This window comes from Artibeus jamaicensis, unplaced genomic scaffold (genome assembly GCF_021234435.1).
Source record: "Artibeus jamaicensis isolate MK-2021 breed Jamaican fruit bat unplaced genomic scaffold, CSHL_Jam_final contig_387, whole genome shotgun sequence".
Lineage (NCBI taxonomy): Eukaryota > Metazoa > Chordata > Mammalia > Chiroptera > Phyllostomidae > Artibeus > Artibeus jamaicensis.
Genome location: NW_026521812.1, coordinates 6,498,794 through 6,514,166, shown reverse-complemented (window position 1 = coordinate 6,514,166; position 15,373 = coordinate 6,498,794). Strand labels below are relative to the sequence as shown.

General features: G+C 43.2%; 1 protein-coding gene across 3 annotated transcripts in view; it reads right to left on the bottom strand.

The window, feature by feature from the left end:
• Positions 1-15,173, bottom strand: part of SAMD3 (sterile alpha motif domain containing 3) — a 31,520-nt gene extending 16,347 nt beyond the window's left edge. For 2 of the 3 annotated variants that reach the window (XM_037147912.2, XM_037147913.2), the window contains exons 1-6: positions 15,053-15,135; positions 14,724-14,827; positions 13,911-14,106; positions 11,103-11,210; positions 2,101-2,286; positions 1,767-1,851 (exon numbers count right to left, since the gene is read on the bottom strand). In XM_037147912.2, the coding sequence (XP_037003807.2) occupies positions 1,767-1,851; positions 2,101-2,286; positions 11,103-11,210; positions 13,911-14,106; positions 14,724-14,827; positions 15,053-15,069 (696 nt within the window). In that variant the 5' untranslated portion in view covers positions 15,070-15,135. Of the gene's footprint in view, positions 1-1,766; positions 1,852-2,100; positions 2,287-11,102; positions 11,211-13,910; positions 14,107-14,723; positions 14,828-15,052 lie in introns of all 3 variants that reach the window. The other variant, XM_037147914.2, reaches the window with a different exon arrangement.
• Positions 15,174-15,373: the final 200 nt, after the last annotated feature.

Here is a 15,373-nt window from a genome sequence, read left to right as displayed (position 1 = left end):
ACAAATAAATATGAAAGAGGGAAAATAAATGTGGCACAACATCAATACCTAGTGAATCTAGATCAGTGATTCCTAATCATCAGCAACGTTGTCCTCTCCCAGGATGCATTGCGCCACGTTCAGTGACACGGCTGGTTGTTACCACATGTGCTTTGGGGCACTACTCATTCCTAGTGAGTGCCAGCGACGCTGCTAAATATCCTACAGTGCTTAGGGAAGCCCAACCACAAATGACTACTCTATGTCTTCAAGAAAGCAGAGCACAAAAGATTTTTCTCAGACATCTGCAATGATAAGGTACCAGAAGATAATCTATCTTATTTGGATATAACTACATATATATATATGTACAGCATATAGAGATATAAGGAAGGAGAGTGTATTTTTTATGTATGCATGGTTGTAGTTAGCTCCCTATTATTGTTCCTTAAGTCATTTACAGTCATCCCCCATTATCTGTAGGGATTGGTTCTGGGACCACCTCCTCATTAAAATCCATGCATGCTGAAGGCCCTTACATAAAATGGCACAGTATTGGCATATGATCTATATCTGCACATTGGCCCCCACAGGGCTACGCCGCCACATCCCTTCACTGGGTGGACTCAGCAGAGTACTCAGTGCTTAGCTTTTCAAGTTCTGCCTTTTGGAGCTTTATGGGATTTTTTTTCTTTTGACCAATATTTTTCATCCACAGTTGGTTAAATCCGGAGATGTGAAACCCACAGACGGAGGGCAGACCAGAGTTCCACTGTCATTAAACACTGAGTTTTGAAGACTTCAACTCAGCTGTGTTAAGTGTATTCACATCGAAGATCCCAGGTTTTTACACCAAAAGACAAGCAGGTCCCAGACGCAAAGTTTGTGCTGAAACTTCCAGAGCAGCAAGCAGTTCTCAGCCCTAGTTGCACAGGAGAATCACGTGGAGAAGTTTTAAAAATGCTGGGGTTCCTTCTGCAGATCAGATCAATCAGAATTTCTGGGGATCCTAATGCGCAGGCAGAATCGTTGGAAACTGTTGCCCCGGAACATCTCCAGGTCTGTTTCTGAGGATGGCGGGTACGTGGGGGGGGGGGGGGGGCAGGCGAGGCTGTGGGGCCAGGCCTCACAGCCAGACAGCTTCTCTGCTGGGTCTACTCAGTAGGCAAAAGCACTTTACTGACTGTCACCTACATAGGTGCAGTCACACCCCTCTCTTTTGATGTGTCACATCTCTTAAAGATCCTGCCTAGACTCATTGTTACACATGAACTTCCAAACAGCTTGAACCAGCAAAGAAATACGATGAGAGAGAAACACAAAGAAACCAAAGGAAGAAGTCAGGGGAGGGATGATTAGGTGGGGCACAGAGGATTTCTAGGGAAGTGAAAATATTCTGTGTAACAGGACAGTTAATAATAGATACACGTCATCATACATTTATCCAAACCCATAAAATGTACATCACCAAGATTGAATGCTAAAGTGGTGTGGCCTTTGGGTGATAATGTTGTAGATTCGTCAACTGTAACAAATGCACCACTCTGATGGGGGCGCTGATAATGGGGGCAGCTGGGCCTGTGTCGGGGCAGGGGGTACACGAGAGAATCACTTGTACCATCCCTCAAAAACAACGTCATTTTAAAAAAGATAAAGGAACACGAAGACAGAGGAAGTATCAAAAAGAGGAGAGAGCGCATGAGCAAGAGAGAGACTAAGTGGGTGAGACATAAGAGTACTGGACAGTGCGAGGCTGTTATTTTTAAATAAACAAAACGGTCACTCACAAAGCCACAGCCGTCCTCGTCCAGGAAAGGGTGGGCCTGCAGCAGGGCGCTGACCACGTCGTTGTACTGCTGGGTGGTGGGGTACCTGCCCAGTGCAACGGGAAGACATTTTCATTTCCAGCCGCGCAATCCCTTCCCTCACCATGAGTCTAAATCACACCCCTTTCTCCAAATCTGTCCACGTAACGAGGTAGACACTCGAATGCTGGGCAACATTGGACTTACTACCAACACGTCATCTAAAATCTGAAAAGGGTTGGTTCCAGATGAATTCTATTTTACCCTGAAAAGAGACCCTCTTCCGTAGCCACAAGCCTGCCCTGTCATTACTCACAGCGAGCCTCTCAGGTACTTGGTCAGGTCGGCCTGGAGCAACTCGATGATCCTTATCCTCACACTGTGATCAGGACACTTGCGCTCGGCCAACATGCATCTGACGTCATAGGGGAACTCTGGTAAAACATAGGACTCAGTCCAATGTAATGCTCTATTCCCTGCTAGAACATGTTTCACATTCCTTCTGTTAAACAAAAACACAGAGTGAGATTCTCTTTCAAGTATACGCAGATTATTCATTTTCCACATCCTGGGAGCTTCTGATATGAAACACTTTCCTGAGACGTCATCGATCCATTTTTCCATCTGCAAATGTTTGAAGGCTCATTAGATAGCTCTGTTTTCTTTTCCTTTGGACATATAAATACTTGTAGTTCTGGGGAAAATATGTCATAATAATATAGACTTTAGAATAAAGCCTGAAGTTTGGAGGAATATTAATCCACATACAAGAAATTACATACAATCCATAGTTCAAAACTGAACAAGGTATTAAACATTGGGAGAGTAAGTTGAATTCAGCAAAGCAAGTGAGGCATATAGTAAGTCTTAGCACCGGATCAAGAAAATGTTCTTACTAATGTATTCTGCTGCTGGGTATAATGAAATACAAGATCCACTTAACTTAGTTGGTCATGGTTATTTTAAAGGTAAATTTGGTTTGTACATTATAAATAAGTACCAGATACTTTGGTTTTATTCAGATGAAGTTTCTACCAACCACTACAGAAAATTGTAGCTACAGAAGGCAGATCATTGGTTGCCTGGGACTGGGGGTGGGAGGGAAGATAAATTGCAAAAGGGTATGAGGGAAATTTGGGGGAGAGGAGAAGGTTCCAAAATGGATTGTGACCATGCATGCACAACCACACAGATTTTCTAAAATCAACTGAGCTATGCCCTTCAAATGGGTGAATTTTACATTATATAAATTATACTTCAATAAGGCTGTTTATAAGAACCACTTTAAAACTTTTAAGTTGGTGACTGATCATTAAGTATGTAAAAAGGAGAATCTATAGTGAAATTTCCAAGTAACAGTTACCCAGAGGCACTAAGCAGTTTTTGATCCACTTCGCTAATAGGATTGATTGGAATGAAAGTGAAGGAATACAGGCAAAGCAGAAGACAGAAAACAGAACGATTTTCTAAATTAGACTAAGTAGACTAACTATCTGGCACAACCACAGCACCCTTAGCAGCCCTAACAAAATTCAGATGAGTTTTGAAAAACCAGGTTCCTTTAGAATTTTAGGTCATATTTTGTAAGAATGCACAAGATATAATGAAACATGGGGAACTAAGAAAAGAGGAGAAAAACCACTCTCCTCTCTTTTTATGATAAGCTCTCTCCTTTTTTCACCTCTTTGGCAGTCACTATATCTGTGATGAATCAAATACCTTTCCAGGCACCGAATGATTGCTGGGATTAGGTCGAAGCCAATGTGGAAATTTAACTCCAAAACTGAAAGTCTCATAGTTTAAGGACCTACTGTATAGGAGAGCTGAAACTTCATATTCAATACTTGACCACACTGGATGTTTTGCCTTTTGTAATTCATCATGCAAAACTCACCCTTTTTCCAATTGCTATAGGCGTACTAATCTTCCAGTTTTCTAACAGTGTAACCGTTGAGTGGCGTGGATGATTCAGTCTATAGCACACTCCCACAAATTCTTACTGGTCTAAAGTCTTGCTACTCAAAAAGTAGTCCTAGAACAGTGTTGTCAGGACTTGTTAGAAATGCTGATTCTCAGGCATCACCCCTGCCCTAGTAAATACTTTAACAAAATTTCTAGGTGCCTTTTACGTACATTAGAGTTTGAGAGGCAACTGGCCTAGGGCCCTGATACCTTTTGCTGGAGTCCCCAGGCAAACCTCATATACAGTCAGCGCTGCCCTGCTCACGGGCACCGCACGGAGCTTCTCTACCTCTCTATCGGCATCTCTCACCCTTTCCAGCAACTCCATTTCCTCTGCCTCTATCTCTCACCTTCCAAAAATACTTACTCCAAACAGAATCTCCTGTGCTGTTTCACATCTGCACTTGCTGTTTGCTTTGCTGTGAGTGTCCTTATTCTCTCCTGCCCTATTTCCTCCAATGAATGTCTCATCACCTTTCAAAATCCTCAGTTTCTGTGGAGCTTTCCCCAAAGGCCTTCTCCATACTCACTTTCTTGGAAGCCTCATTTCTCCCTCTTCTATGCTATTTCTGTGCGTTGTGCATTTCCAGTTCTGCATGCTTTCTTAGTATTGCCATTATTAGCTTACATATCTGTCTTGTCGACTCAACTCTGAGTGCCCCTAGGCAAGGATTAAATTGTATCTCTTCTAAATCCCACCACTGTCTAAATAATATCTAGCTCATGATGTATATTCATTCAGTAACTTTTAGACTGAACAAAGTGGGAAAAGTAGATTAGAAATTAAGCTCAGTTTTGGAGCTCTTTAAAGACTTTATATTGGATGTAGTGGAAAGGGGCAGGAGTCAGAGAATTATTTATCATTAATGACAACCAAATTTCCCTAATTCTGCAACTCCCCCTTGGCTGGTTCCAAAGATCTCCTCCACTGAAAGAACTCTCAATTCTATCTTAGCCAATATTCCTCACTCCATTTGGGCCTAGTCAAAGTTGAAAGGAGTATATTTAATTCAATTTAGATGAGACCACAAAAAATACATCGTGCTTCTCTTCCTCCGGGTAATAAAACCCTGCTGGTCACCTCCTCTTTGCCATATGCCGCAAAGGTGAATCAGACTGGCTCCTCACAGCCCCCCACCCCCAGATCTCGGGATCTCTAGAGGACACAAATGTGCAGGAAGTGAGAGGAGTAATCACACAACTCACTGGAATGTGCACTAATGGAAATGAAACTAGGCTGGTACATGCCATCTTCTGTGCTGGATCTTCTGTGCTAGACGATGCACACGTGACTGGGCTGTGTGTGGGGTCACACCTGCAAGCAACGCATCGCACGTTGACCCACTGACCTTGGCCTCACTGAGCGAGCATGGACAGGGGGGGAAAAGCGTTCTCTAGCACTTTGTAGCAGTAGCCAGACGCTAAAAATGTCATTAAAATAATTTTTAAGTGTGCGTGAAACCATGACTAATTTATAATTATGCCCAAAGGCAGAAGCAAAACATCTGCACACATCTATTAAAAGTTCAAGGGACATGTTTTTAAAGTGACATTTAGGAAATCTCTACCTGCTGATTTGATTTCATGCTTTATTTGTACTAAAAGAGAAATGAAAAGTTGCAAATAGTGTAGATGAAAAATAAAGACTAGCATTGCAAAAAAAAAAAAAAACCTCTTCTCAATGGATCACCGGTACATGTGAGAAGAATTATGAGACATAATTCTTCCATAAAGAAAGGGCATGAAAGCAATTCGGCAGACAGCACCGTGCCACAGCACCTGGGGTGTCTCTGGGACAGGAAACTCACCCATCGGGACACACACACCCCTTTACCAGAGACTTTTCAAGGGCCAACGTCAGATGAACATTTAGCTTCTAGAACCTCTGTTTCTACTTGTCTACAAATAATCCGATGGACAGCACATATTCACTTTAGGGAACATAGGAAAAGATATTGTAACAAGATGCTGAGCTAGAGGTCTCCCCAAATGGAAAAAGCCCCCACAGTTATCGCGTGGGAGATGGGGGCGGAGCGGAGCAGGACCATTGAGAGTTACCTTGGGTATCTAAAGAACTTGGCCAGTGTTTTAGTAATGTTATATAGCTGATCCTGCTCAGAGCCAGGGGATGGGTGTGACTCTAACCCACGCTGCGATGTAGCTGGAGGGGCTTGTTGCTCCCGCATGAGAGCAGGAAGGTGGTTAGCTCTACGTCGCAGGACGGAGCTTGCCTGGACTAACAATGGCAGCTGAGAAAGGCAGAAGAAACTAGAGTGCTGGCAGATGTAACCCGATGTAGGAGGAGTGGGAAATGGGGTTGCAGAGGAAGATCCATGCCAGGATTTAAACCCAGGTGCCGAGACAACCGCTCCCTCTCCTAGCCATGCTGGAGCACTGGCCATGTGGCTTGGAAGGAGAGGAGGACGGCCCTGAGTAGCTCGCCCTCTTTCTCTTTCTGAGTCATACGGGGCTGTTAACCACACAACTTAGAAAGGAGCAGGATGTAGCATCCGTGTGAGGCTCTCTCCGGACTGTGAGGCTTGGGAAGGAGAGGCCTCTTGACTATGTAGCAGCCAAGGGACCCCCCACCAACCTACAGTGAGAATGTGTGTTTGGATTAACTGAGGGAGCCTCGATAGCTAAGCATGCATAACTGGAAAAAGCAAGAATACAGATGGGACTCTGTCCAGCTAAGCTACAGACTTCTATTTCTTTTCCTGAGAGACAGTACCTCTGATGGGCCTGGTTTGGCAAATGCCTGACTGTGCATTTGTGGGTGCTTCTTTTGTTTTTAAAGGGAGCATAACTTTTGAATAAATAGTTTCTTTCCCTTTCGTAAGGCTCCGGGGTTAGGAATTATGATTCTTATCGGTGGCAGGCAATAGAACTCAGAGCAACAGAACCCAGTGGTTCTGTTACAATATCACAAGAAAAATGACTGCCTTTTTGTTATATCATTTGGAGTCAAGGACGACATATGTTAGTGGGTGTTGCCATCCAAGTTGTGCAGAGGCCACCTGGTAGGCGTTTGGAGGAATCGGAATTCCGACCCAGGTGTGTGGGACCTCGAAGCCAGCTCTTCATCCACCATTCGTCCCTTCCCGCCCCTGGAGAGCATTCGGCTTCATAAAAAACGTGTAGCCAAACACCATCAGCTCTATAGCCTGTTATGTGTGAGTGGCTTATAAAGTCTAGAGTTTAACTGTTAAAAAAGTATATTTAATATGAACTACATCAACAGGTCAAAAAAGAAATTGATGCTATTCAAATATTTATCCTGCCCCAAGAAGATACATTATTCTTCATTAGCTAACGTATCCTCAGCTCAATATACAAACAGCCTCTCTGTGCCAGAGACTGCAGATCTGTGCTTACAGACAAAAAGGCACTGTCTTTGTCTTTGAAGTGCTTTCAGTCTAATGAGGATTGGCAGACTTTAAAGTCCTCACTTTCATTATCTAGTTTTACAAGTGAAGCGAAGATACCACATGTAGAAGACCAGGGTCCTTGCCTGGCCAGAAATGTCAGTAGAAGCACTTCGGAAGGAGGGACTTTGAGCAGAACCTTCGAGGATGAGCAAATAGGTAAAAGGAAGGCGACAACATGCCAGCCAGTCTGGAGCGGCCAGAGCAGCCCTGAGGACGAGGGTAAATCCATCCTCCAGAGAAACAAGAGAACGAGGCAGGCGAGGGAAGCAGAACAGAGACAGCGATGGCTATCGCCTGGTTCTGCCTAAGGGGGCGGCAGCTCCACCTTAGCCCCCCAGCACCAGTTCCTGGTGCTACAAAGCCCCTTTCTTACAATAAACTCCCTGTCTTAAGTTAGAGTGGATTTGTGATTCTTACACCCAAACATATAAAATCAGGGCACATGAGTTCATTTTTGGACATGTTTAACTCAAAAGTGCTTGTGGGCAGAGATCGGCAGCCGGTGGGCAAATAGGTTAGGGGAGACTTTACAATTAGAGAGATGTGGCACTACCAACTCTGGGTTCCAAACCCCCCAATTTCTCTTTATAGGGAACCATTTCGAGTGGCATGGTGAATGTAGCCCAGTCCTATTGGAAAACCAACAGGCACGAGTCTGCACACAAGAAGCCAAACCCACAGATCAGCTTTCCCATGGGAATCAGGCCTGCATTGTACCTGAACCACTTTAAGGTTTGCTCTTTGCTAAAACTCCTTCACTCTGAATTGAGGCAGAAATGTTTACTGCGTATCTTTAAAGTAACTTCCTAAAGTCTACACTAAACCTCCCAAGGATGGAGTGTAACCAGTTCAACCACTTTTCCCCTTGCATTAGCAACACCCCTTTTTTGTTATTTATAAAAGGTAATCACCTAAAGTGAACCTGTGCGTAGTAAATGAGGACCATCCTCGATGTAATGTACCCAGAAGAGCAATACAAGCCTGCCCAGGCAGGGATCGGGGCCTTCTCTCACTCGGAGAGTGGCCATGCCGTCCCTTTTTCTCCACAGGGCTTCTGTAGTCCATGTGAATTTGTTCATCGCAGCCTCAACACACAGACTCCACGGGCCAGGGTCCGCATCATCTCTTCATTTCTGAGACAGTCTTACTGTCTTCTCCCTCTCGCTATGTACTGTGAACAAGAAGTACCAGGAAGTGCAAGGCTGTTCCTTTGACTGTGTAAAAACACAGGAATAATAACCCTGCCCTGCCAGTATTTCAGGACCATGCCAAGGATGGGACCCCATCAAAGGACTTAGAAAAAAGTCCTGTGTGACTAGAAGGAGCCACTGTCATCTCTCACTGGCAGCAGAGGGAGAAGAAAGAAGACCTAAGGGGAGAGGAAATCCCACGGGGAGCAGTGCTGTGCACACTGGGCTCTCTGAGTGCCTTCCATGTGCTTCCGCTAAGCTCGCACTGAGCAGGCATTATCCATTTTTTTATTGATTGATTTTTTAATTTAATTTATTTATCTTTAGAGGGGAAGGGAAGGAGAGAGGGAGATAAATATCAATGTACGGTTGCCTCTCGTGCGTCCCCTGCTGGGAACTGGCCTGCAACCCAGGCATGTGCCCCGACTGGGAATACAAACCACGATCCTTTGGTTTGCAGGCCCGCAGTCAATCCACTGAGCTACACCAGCCAGGGCTACTGATTGATTTTAGAGAGAGAGAGGAAGAAAGAGAGAGAGAAAAAATTGCTTTATTTATACATTTGTTAGTTGACTCTCATATGTGCCTTGACCGAGAATCAAACCTGCAACTTTAGCGTAATGGAACGATGCTCTAACCAACTGAGCAACCTAGCCAAGGCAGGTATTATCTATTTTTAATGCTTGTAAGAGAACCATGAGGAAAGTATGATTATTACGCACAGTGGTTCTAGGGCCACATCACTGGGTCTATGTTTTTCCCATCTTCGTTCACGCAAGAACACCTGTAGAAGGGACTGGTTCCCTCTGGAAGCTTTATGATGGAAGGGGTCGTTGGGAACTCATGGCTTACCTTGCACACCTGGAGCCACAATGAAGGAAAGCACTCAGAATCTACACGCAGCCACAAGCAGAAAGGAGGTAGATGAACCACCAAAAAAAATGCATTTACATTTTCTGAACCATAGCTCAGAACAGAAAGACAATGGAAGTGATTCTCACGTAGGCCATTACCTTCCACCTTCTTGTTCCCCACCCCAAACGGGAGCCAGTGGTGGGGAGGAAGATGAGCCCTAACATTGGGAGATATTGAGAAGCTCGGGCCTTGGTGCCCAGGGGTGAGAGTGTGAGGTTGAAGGTGATGGACAAGAGAGAGAACAGAGAGAACAGCCCAGACCCAAACCCAGATGCCCATTTTGCAACCGCTCCTGGTCGAAAGTGCAGCTTTTCCCTGCACTCCTGGGGCGCTGGGGCCCTGATGCCTTTGGTTCCCTGAGCTAGGACTACCCCCCACACTCCCTGCCCCCCTCCACCTAAGGGTGGTTAACCACATGGAGGTGAGAATGGCCCATTTAGGAAGAGTAGAGAGAAGCCCCTTGACCTCCCTAAGTCTCAGTTTTACTCATTTATGAAAAAGAAAAAATCATGTCCCCCTGGCAGGACTGCTATGTTGCCTAAATGAGATGATAACGCCAAGGATTTGTGAGAACTACCAAAATACCACACTCTGTCTTGTCTATCTAGTACCCGATTATTCTCCTATGCGAGCTAGCACTTCTCCTTTCAATGGTAGTACTTTTATGGAAAAGTATGTCCTCATCAGTGGCTGAAGACATTACTATGAGTGATACATGAACCACACCGACCCAGTGGCTGGGAAACGCCGTGCAGGCTGCCTACCACCGTACCTGTCGTCACTCTCAGGACTGTCTGAGCACCACATTCCGGCTCTGGTTCTCTAGGTCTGTGGTTTTCCTTTGTTTCAGTGTAGCCCGTATACGGAAATATTACATCACTTATACCCAGTGTAAGAATACAGCAGTCCTGCCTACCTGCCAAGGATCCATTCCAAGACTCCCAGTGGATGTCTGAAACCACGGATAGTACCAAAGAAGGCTGTATACAGACTTAATTTTTTTCTTACGCATATATATCTAGGTTAAAGTTAAATTTATAAATTAGGCACAGTAACAGATTAACAACACTACCTACTACTAAGGCAGAACAATTCTAACAGTAAAATACAGATGACTTGACCACAAGCACCGTGATACTGTGACAGTCCATTTAAAAACCGAGGGGACCACCAAGTAACTAAGAGACAGGTAGACAGCTGGCCACTGCACAAAAGGATGACTTACAGCCGAGGCAGGACAGAGCAGGATAAGGCAAGGACTCACCACACTACTTAGAACGGTGCACGTTTGAAAACTTCTGGATTGTTTCTTTCTGGAATGTCTCATTTACTGTTTTCAAGGGTAACAGAAGCCACGGAAAGCAGCACTGGGAGTAAGAGAGCATTACTGTGCAAGGAAACGTTTACCCAAGCACTGCCCCCCTCAGGGCCAGCCAGGTCAAAACAACAACTACGAAGTTCAAAACAAAAACAAAGACTCCTACAGAGGCATATGCCGTAGGACATAATTCACTCAATAGATTCTATCTTTGTGCCCTCTGCCAATCACCCTGGGCAGTTTACAACAGTGAAAGCCCTCTTTCTCCTCACTAATGGGTACTTGAAAGATGCATAATATAATCTCAAAACTTCGGTTCTCCAACACAAAGATCGGAAAATTTAACTTTCACCTTTTACCAAATATTTCATCATTTGATTAAAAAATTATCTCCCAGGAAAATAAAAAGTCTCCACTTGGAAATACATTTAAATGCATGAAATCTCCTTTAGAAAAAGACAAATGTTATCATTCAGCTTTAAATGTTGAGAAACTGGAGCCCCACCTCTGTTTCAGCACTCTGGGGTCAATTAGTCCATTATCACTGTTTTCAGCGGGATGGAAAGTTCGAGTTTGCTCCCCACGGTTGGCTGGAATGGAGGACTGTTCATCCCTGTCACCAAGAAACACAAGGTGGGTCAAGGACTAGTCAACAGGAGCTCCAACCGCTGTCACGGTAGAGCTCAGGGTCGGGTGGGGTCAGCCCACAGTTAGCATATGATCAAGGTCTACTTCCAAGATCCACTCCAGAGTCGTGACTAGGAACTGAAAGGAAGATGCTCTGGGGTCGTCTCCCTCAGTAATTTACAGGTTCCAGGAGACAGACCAATGCCAGTTCACAAGGCTATTTTCACCAATAGGTCATACTTATAAGTGCTGGTAAGATAATCCTTTTCTTTATGAAATGATGGTGATAATAGAATGTTACTTTTATTGGTTAATATTCTTATTTGGCAAAAAAAAAAAAACAGAGAGAGAAAGAAACTCTATGCCAGATCCCTTCTCCACTCGCTGTCATTCTGGGGGACCTTTTAATCATCTGTGACATCTCATGATGTCAGAACCACACCCCACTAACTCCCTTGTTTTCTGAGAGATGCACCTGAAGCCCAGAAGGAAAAGCAACTTGCTCACCGCCACAAGCTAATCAATAGCTTGCTCTGTTTTTCAATTTCCTGCTCGCCCATTTTTCTACCAGCTTCAACAAGAACAAGAACCAAAAAGCAAGTACAAATACTCCTACCCATTATAGAGTCCTAGCACTTGCCTAAGTCTGAGTAGGATGCTGAATTCCAGATGTGGCCTACAAATCCTTTTCAAAAAGGTACCAGTCAACCATTAGCCACTAAATGAAATATGCACTCAAGGTGAAACCCATCTGGACTCTCTGATCTAGAATGCCATTATAGACTCTTTACAAGGAATCTGAAGCGTCATTTATTCTATTTGCTTCATTTTACAGTCGAAACTAAGAAAAGTCAAGTAATTCTCCAAGGTTAGATGGGTAGCTAATACCAGAACAGGGGGTTCAAATCCATTATCTTGTTACCTAGCTCCAGGGTTTTTCTACTGTACCAGGTTTCCTACTTTTATTAAGCACTTCCTGGAAGAATTTAAGTAAACTGCATATTCTCATCCTTCTATTATGATTCCCACGTGACAATGTATTTGTCAAGTGACAACATTTTGACAATAAGGACTTTAACCAAACATGACTTATAAGCCATTCGGCAATTATGGTTTTGCACCAGAATAATATAACCTGAATATAACACAACACAATCCTTAAAAATGAGTCACCTGCTTACTGGATAGAGTAAAAAGCCCTCAGTCATTGATCTCTGGACAACCCATGTTTCAAGCTTTGGCTACCTTGGAAAATGGCTTTCTTAACCAGGTCAGCAATGTGGAATATTTAACACAAGACTACGCTGGTCTGGGATAAGGGGAAGAGATTTTTCTCGAAGATTAGAGAATGTTACAAACTGTTTTGCAGTGGAAACAAGGCTGTCTGTTTTCTCCCACGTTGTGCTAAGGCCGTATTGAGATTCCAGTCCACTGAAGAGAACTTCAGCTCAAAGTCCAAGCCATCCCAAGCACGCTGGGAAACCACTCTGGGCTCTATTGGAAATAGTTCCTTACCCTCCCATTGCTGGAAAGGAGTGGAAATATATGATGGGAGTGTTGTCCAAACTCACTTACAAAGAGTGGGCTTTTACATAGATTTGTCAAAACAATGTTCAGGAGACATCCTTCAAATAAATGAGGTGGCAGAATCTCCAGACCAACCGTGGACCATCCCTTCATGCCTACCCATCCACTCCATGTACCAAACATCCAAATATTCTAGAAATCAAATGATGTAATCCAGGTCTCTCTAACCTTATATTGCTTATCAGACAACCAGACAGAAATATATATTAGTACAGATATAATCTGAAAAAACTAAAGTAAACACACAGAATGGATTTCAACAAACATCACAATCTAATTTTTAAAATCAATGAATAATTAGTCTGCAGCAATTATTTAACATTAGAAACCTTGCAAAAAGTCTCAGAACAGGGAAAAACCAAATCAGAATGCCTGAAATGATCCTGGGGCACGGATCTGTAAAATGAATATTTTAATTTTAAAATACTAAAATATTTTAATATTAAAATATTCCCGTTACCATTCCTTTTCATTACAAAAGTCAGTGATGAAAAAACAAACTAATGAAAACATCCCTAAACTTCAAAGCCACCACGCATTTTTCTACTTGATCTTTGTGGGATGCTATCATAGCGCTCAGCATTCCAAGACTCTTGAGAAATTGAAAGTCCTTACAGCAAAAGTCTTTAGCAAATTATACTGTGAAGGTCTCTGGTAAATTGTATTGTATAGACCTCTAGGGAATATAAACGAGCTACTATAAGGAATCCTTGACAAATAAACATGTACATACATAAATAAATCATTTAAGGAAAAGCAAAGGAGCAGCAAAAATGCCTTTCCCAAACCCTGATTTTAATATCTAAAGGGCAGAGGTCCTTTTCCACTCATGTTGTATGAGCATTTCAACCCCTCATTACAGAGCTTTCTATAGAGGAACTCCTGGTTTATAAGACCATGCTAAAAACTGGGAATTAGTGTTTAAAAAGTGGTGCATTAAAAAATGTGTCTTGATTCGTAAGAGTTTGCAAATAATGTTCTTTGTGCAGCTGTTAGGAATACTGTACATACAAGCTAGCTGAAAAGGGACACAATTTTCAAAGAGGTTTGAACTGCAAATGGCGGGCATGGAAGATAAGGAATGCACAAACACACTCACGTGAACTCCGGGGCTGCTGCGGCTTGCGAGGCCGAGGCTGTTTCGCCAGAGCTTCCAGGGGACTTCAGTCCTTGACTCTTCTGCTTGTATTTTTTAATTAAATCCATCAGAACAGCCTGGTGTCCAATTTTTTTTACCAGTTGCTGAACCATCCGATCATTAAGTGCTAGGAGAGCAGCCCCACTTACTTCTTCCTCTGGGAAAAAGAAAAAAGAAGTTTCTATATGCCTGCCTGGGAAAGCTCTGCAAAACACAACATGCCAAGAAAGAAAACTATTTCTGGTGTTAAAAGGCTCATCTAAACCTGTCCTCTGAGGTTATAAAATGTTATGTATTTTTAACAAAGATAGAACACTGATGTTGCACAATGCCAAATGGCTGTCTGCTGAGAAAGCATAAAGTCGCAATAAAATCTTATTCCTTTCACATTATCGCCGCCTCCTTTCTGATTCTATCTAACAACCATTGCTTGTTGAAAGGAAATCTCAGGAAATGATTTCTAATAACACCTGCCAGGCAATATTCCATACTTGTAAGTTCAGCACTGCACAAAAAGTGCTGCCTCATTTAAGGACATAAGTAGTATCAAATATGTATTTTAGGTAACTCTTGAGACTTTGAAATATTACATTCTCCTGTGAATGCTACATCAATGCACACAGCCAGTCAGTCAAGAAATGCGAGCTCCTCACAGCAACAACTCCACATCCACACTCGCATGCAAAAAGCAACCAAAATCAATGATCAATAACAAAGGACACTGAACATCTATGCTGCTCAATTACCATTTTTTTAAAAGTGTAAACAACTCACCTTGAAACCTATGAACTAGCTCTCCTAAGTTTTCCTCCACCAACCACCTGCAGACCTGGTTAACGGACCAAGCTTCCATTGCTGTGCCCCGGAAATAAATGCACCTGCAGAGTAAAAGTCAGAGAAGCATTTTTAAATTTTTCTTTCTGATTGTTGTCTTATTTTATTTTATTTTTTACCAATTGGCTCTTTAGTATCAGCTCCTTCCTTTGGCAGGCTCTTTTTTGACTCTTAATCCTAAACTTCTTTCAAATTACTATTTTCTGAATACATCTCTAAAAGTTGCCAATAAAACAAAAACTCATTTGAAAAAGGAGACCGATTCGAACCTATTTCCTAGTCTCATTTCTCAAATTTCTTCACCTTCTCCGACTTTTTCCCACAGGCAACCCTCGTCTTTACTAACAGCCAGCCAGAGACTGCCACGGTACCCAATCCTATAACATTAACACCCAGGGTTTTTCACAAAGAAAAGAAAGGTGTGAAATTCACCACTACTAGGCTCATCAGGAAGTGGTTGACACTTACAAAAGGGGAGGGCAGAGGAGGAAGGGAGGAAGAATCACATAAAAGCCTGACAAAGATACTTAGTAAACCAAGACTGGTTAACCCCTTGCTGCCCCCCAGCTGGGAAAGAACTGGTAGCTGCT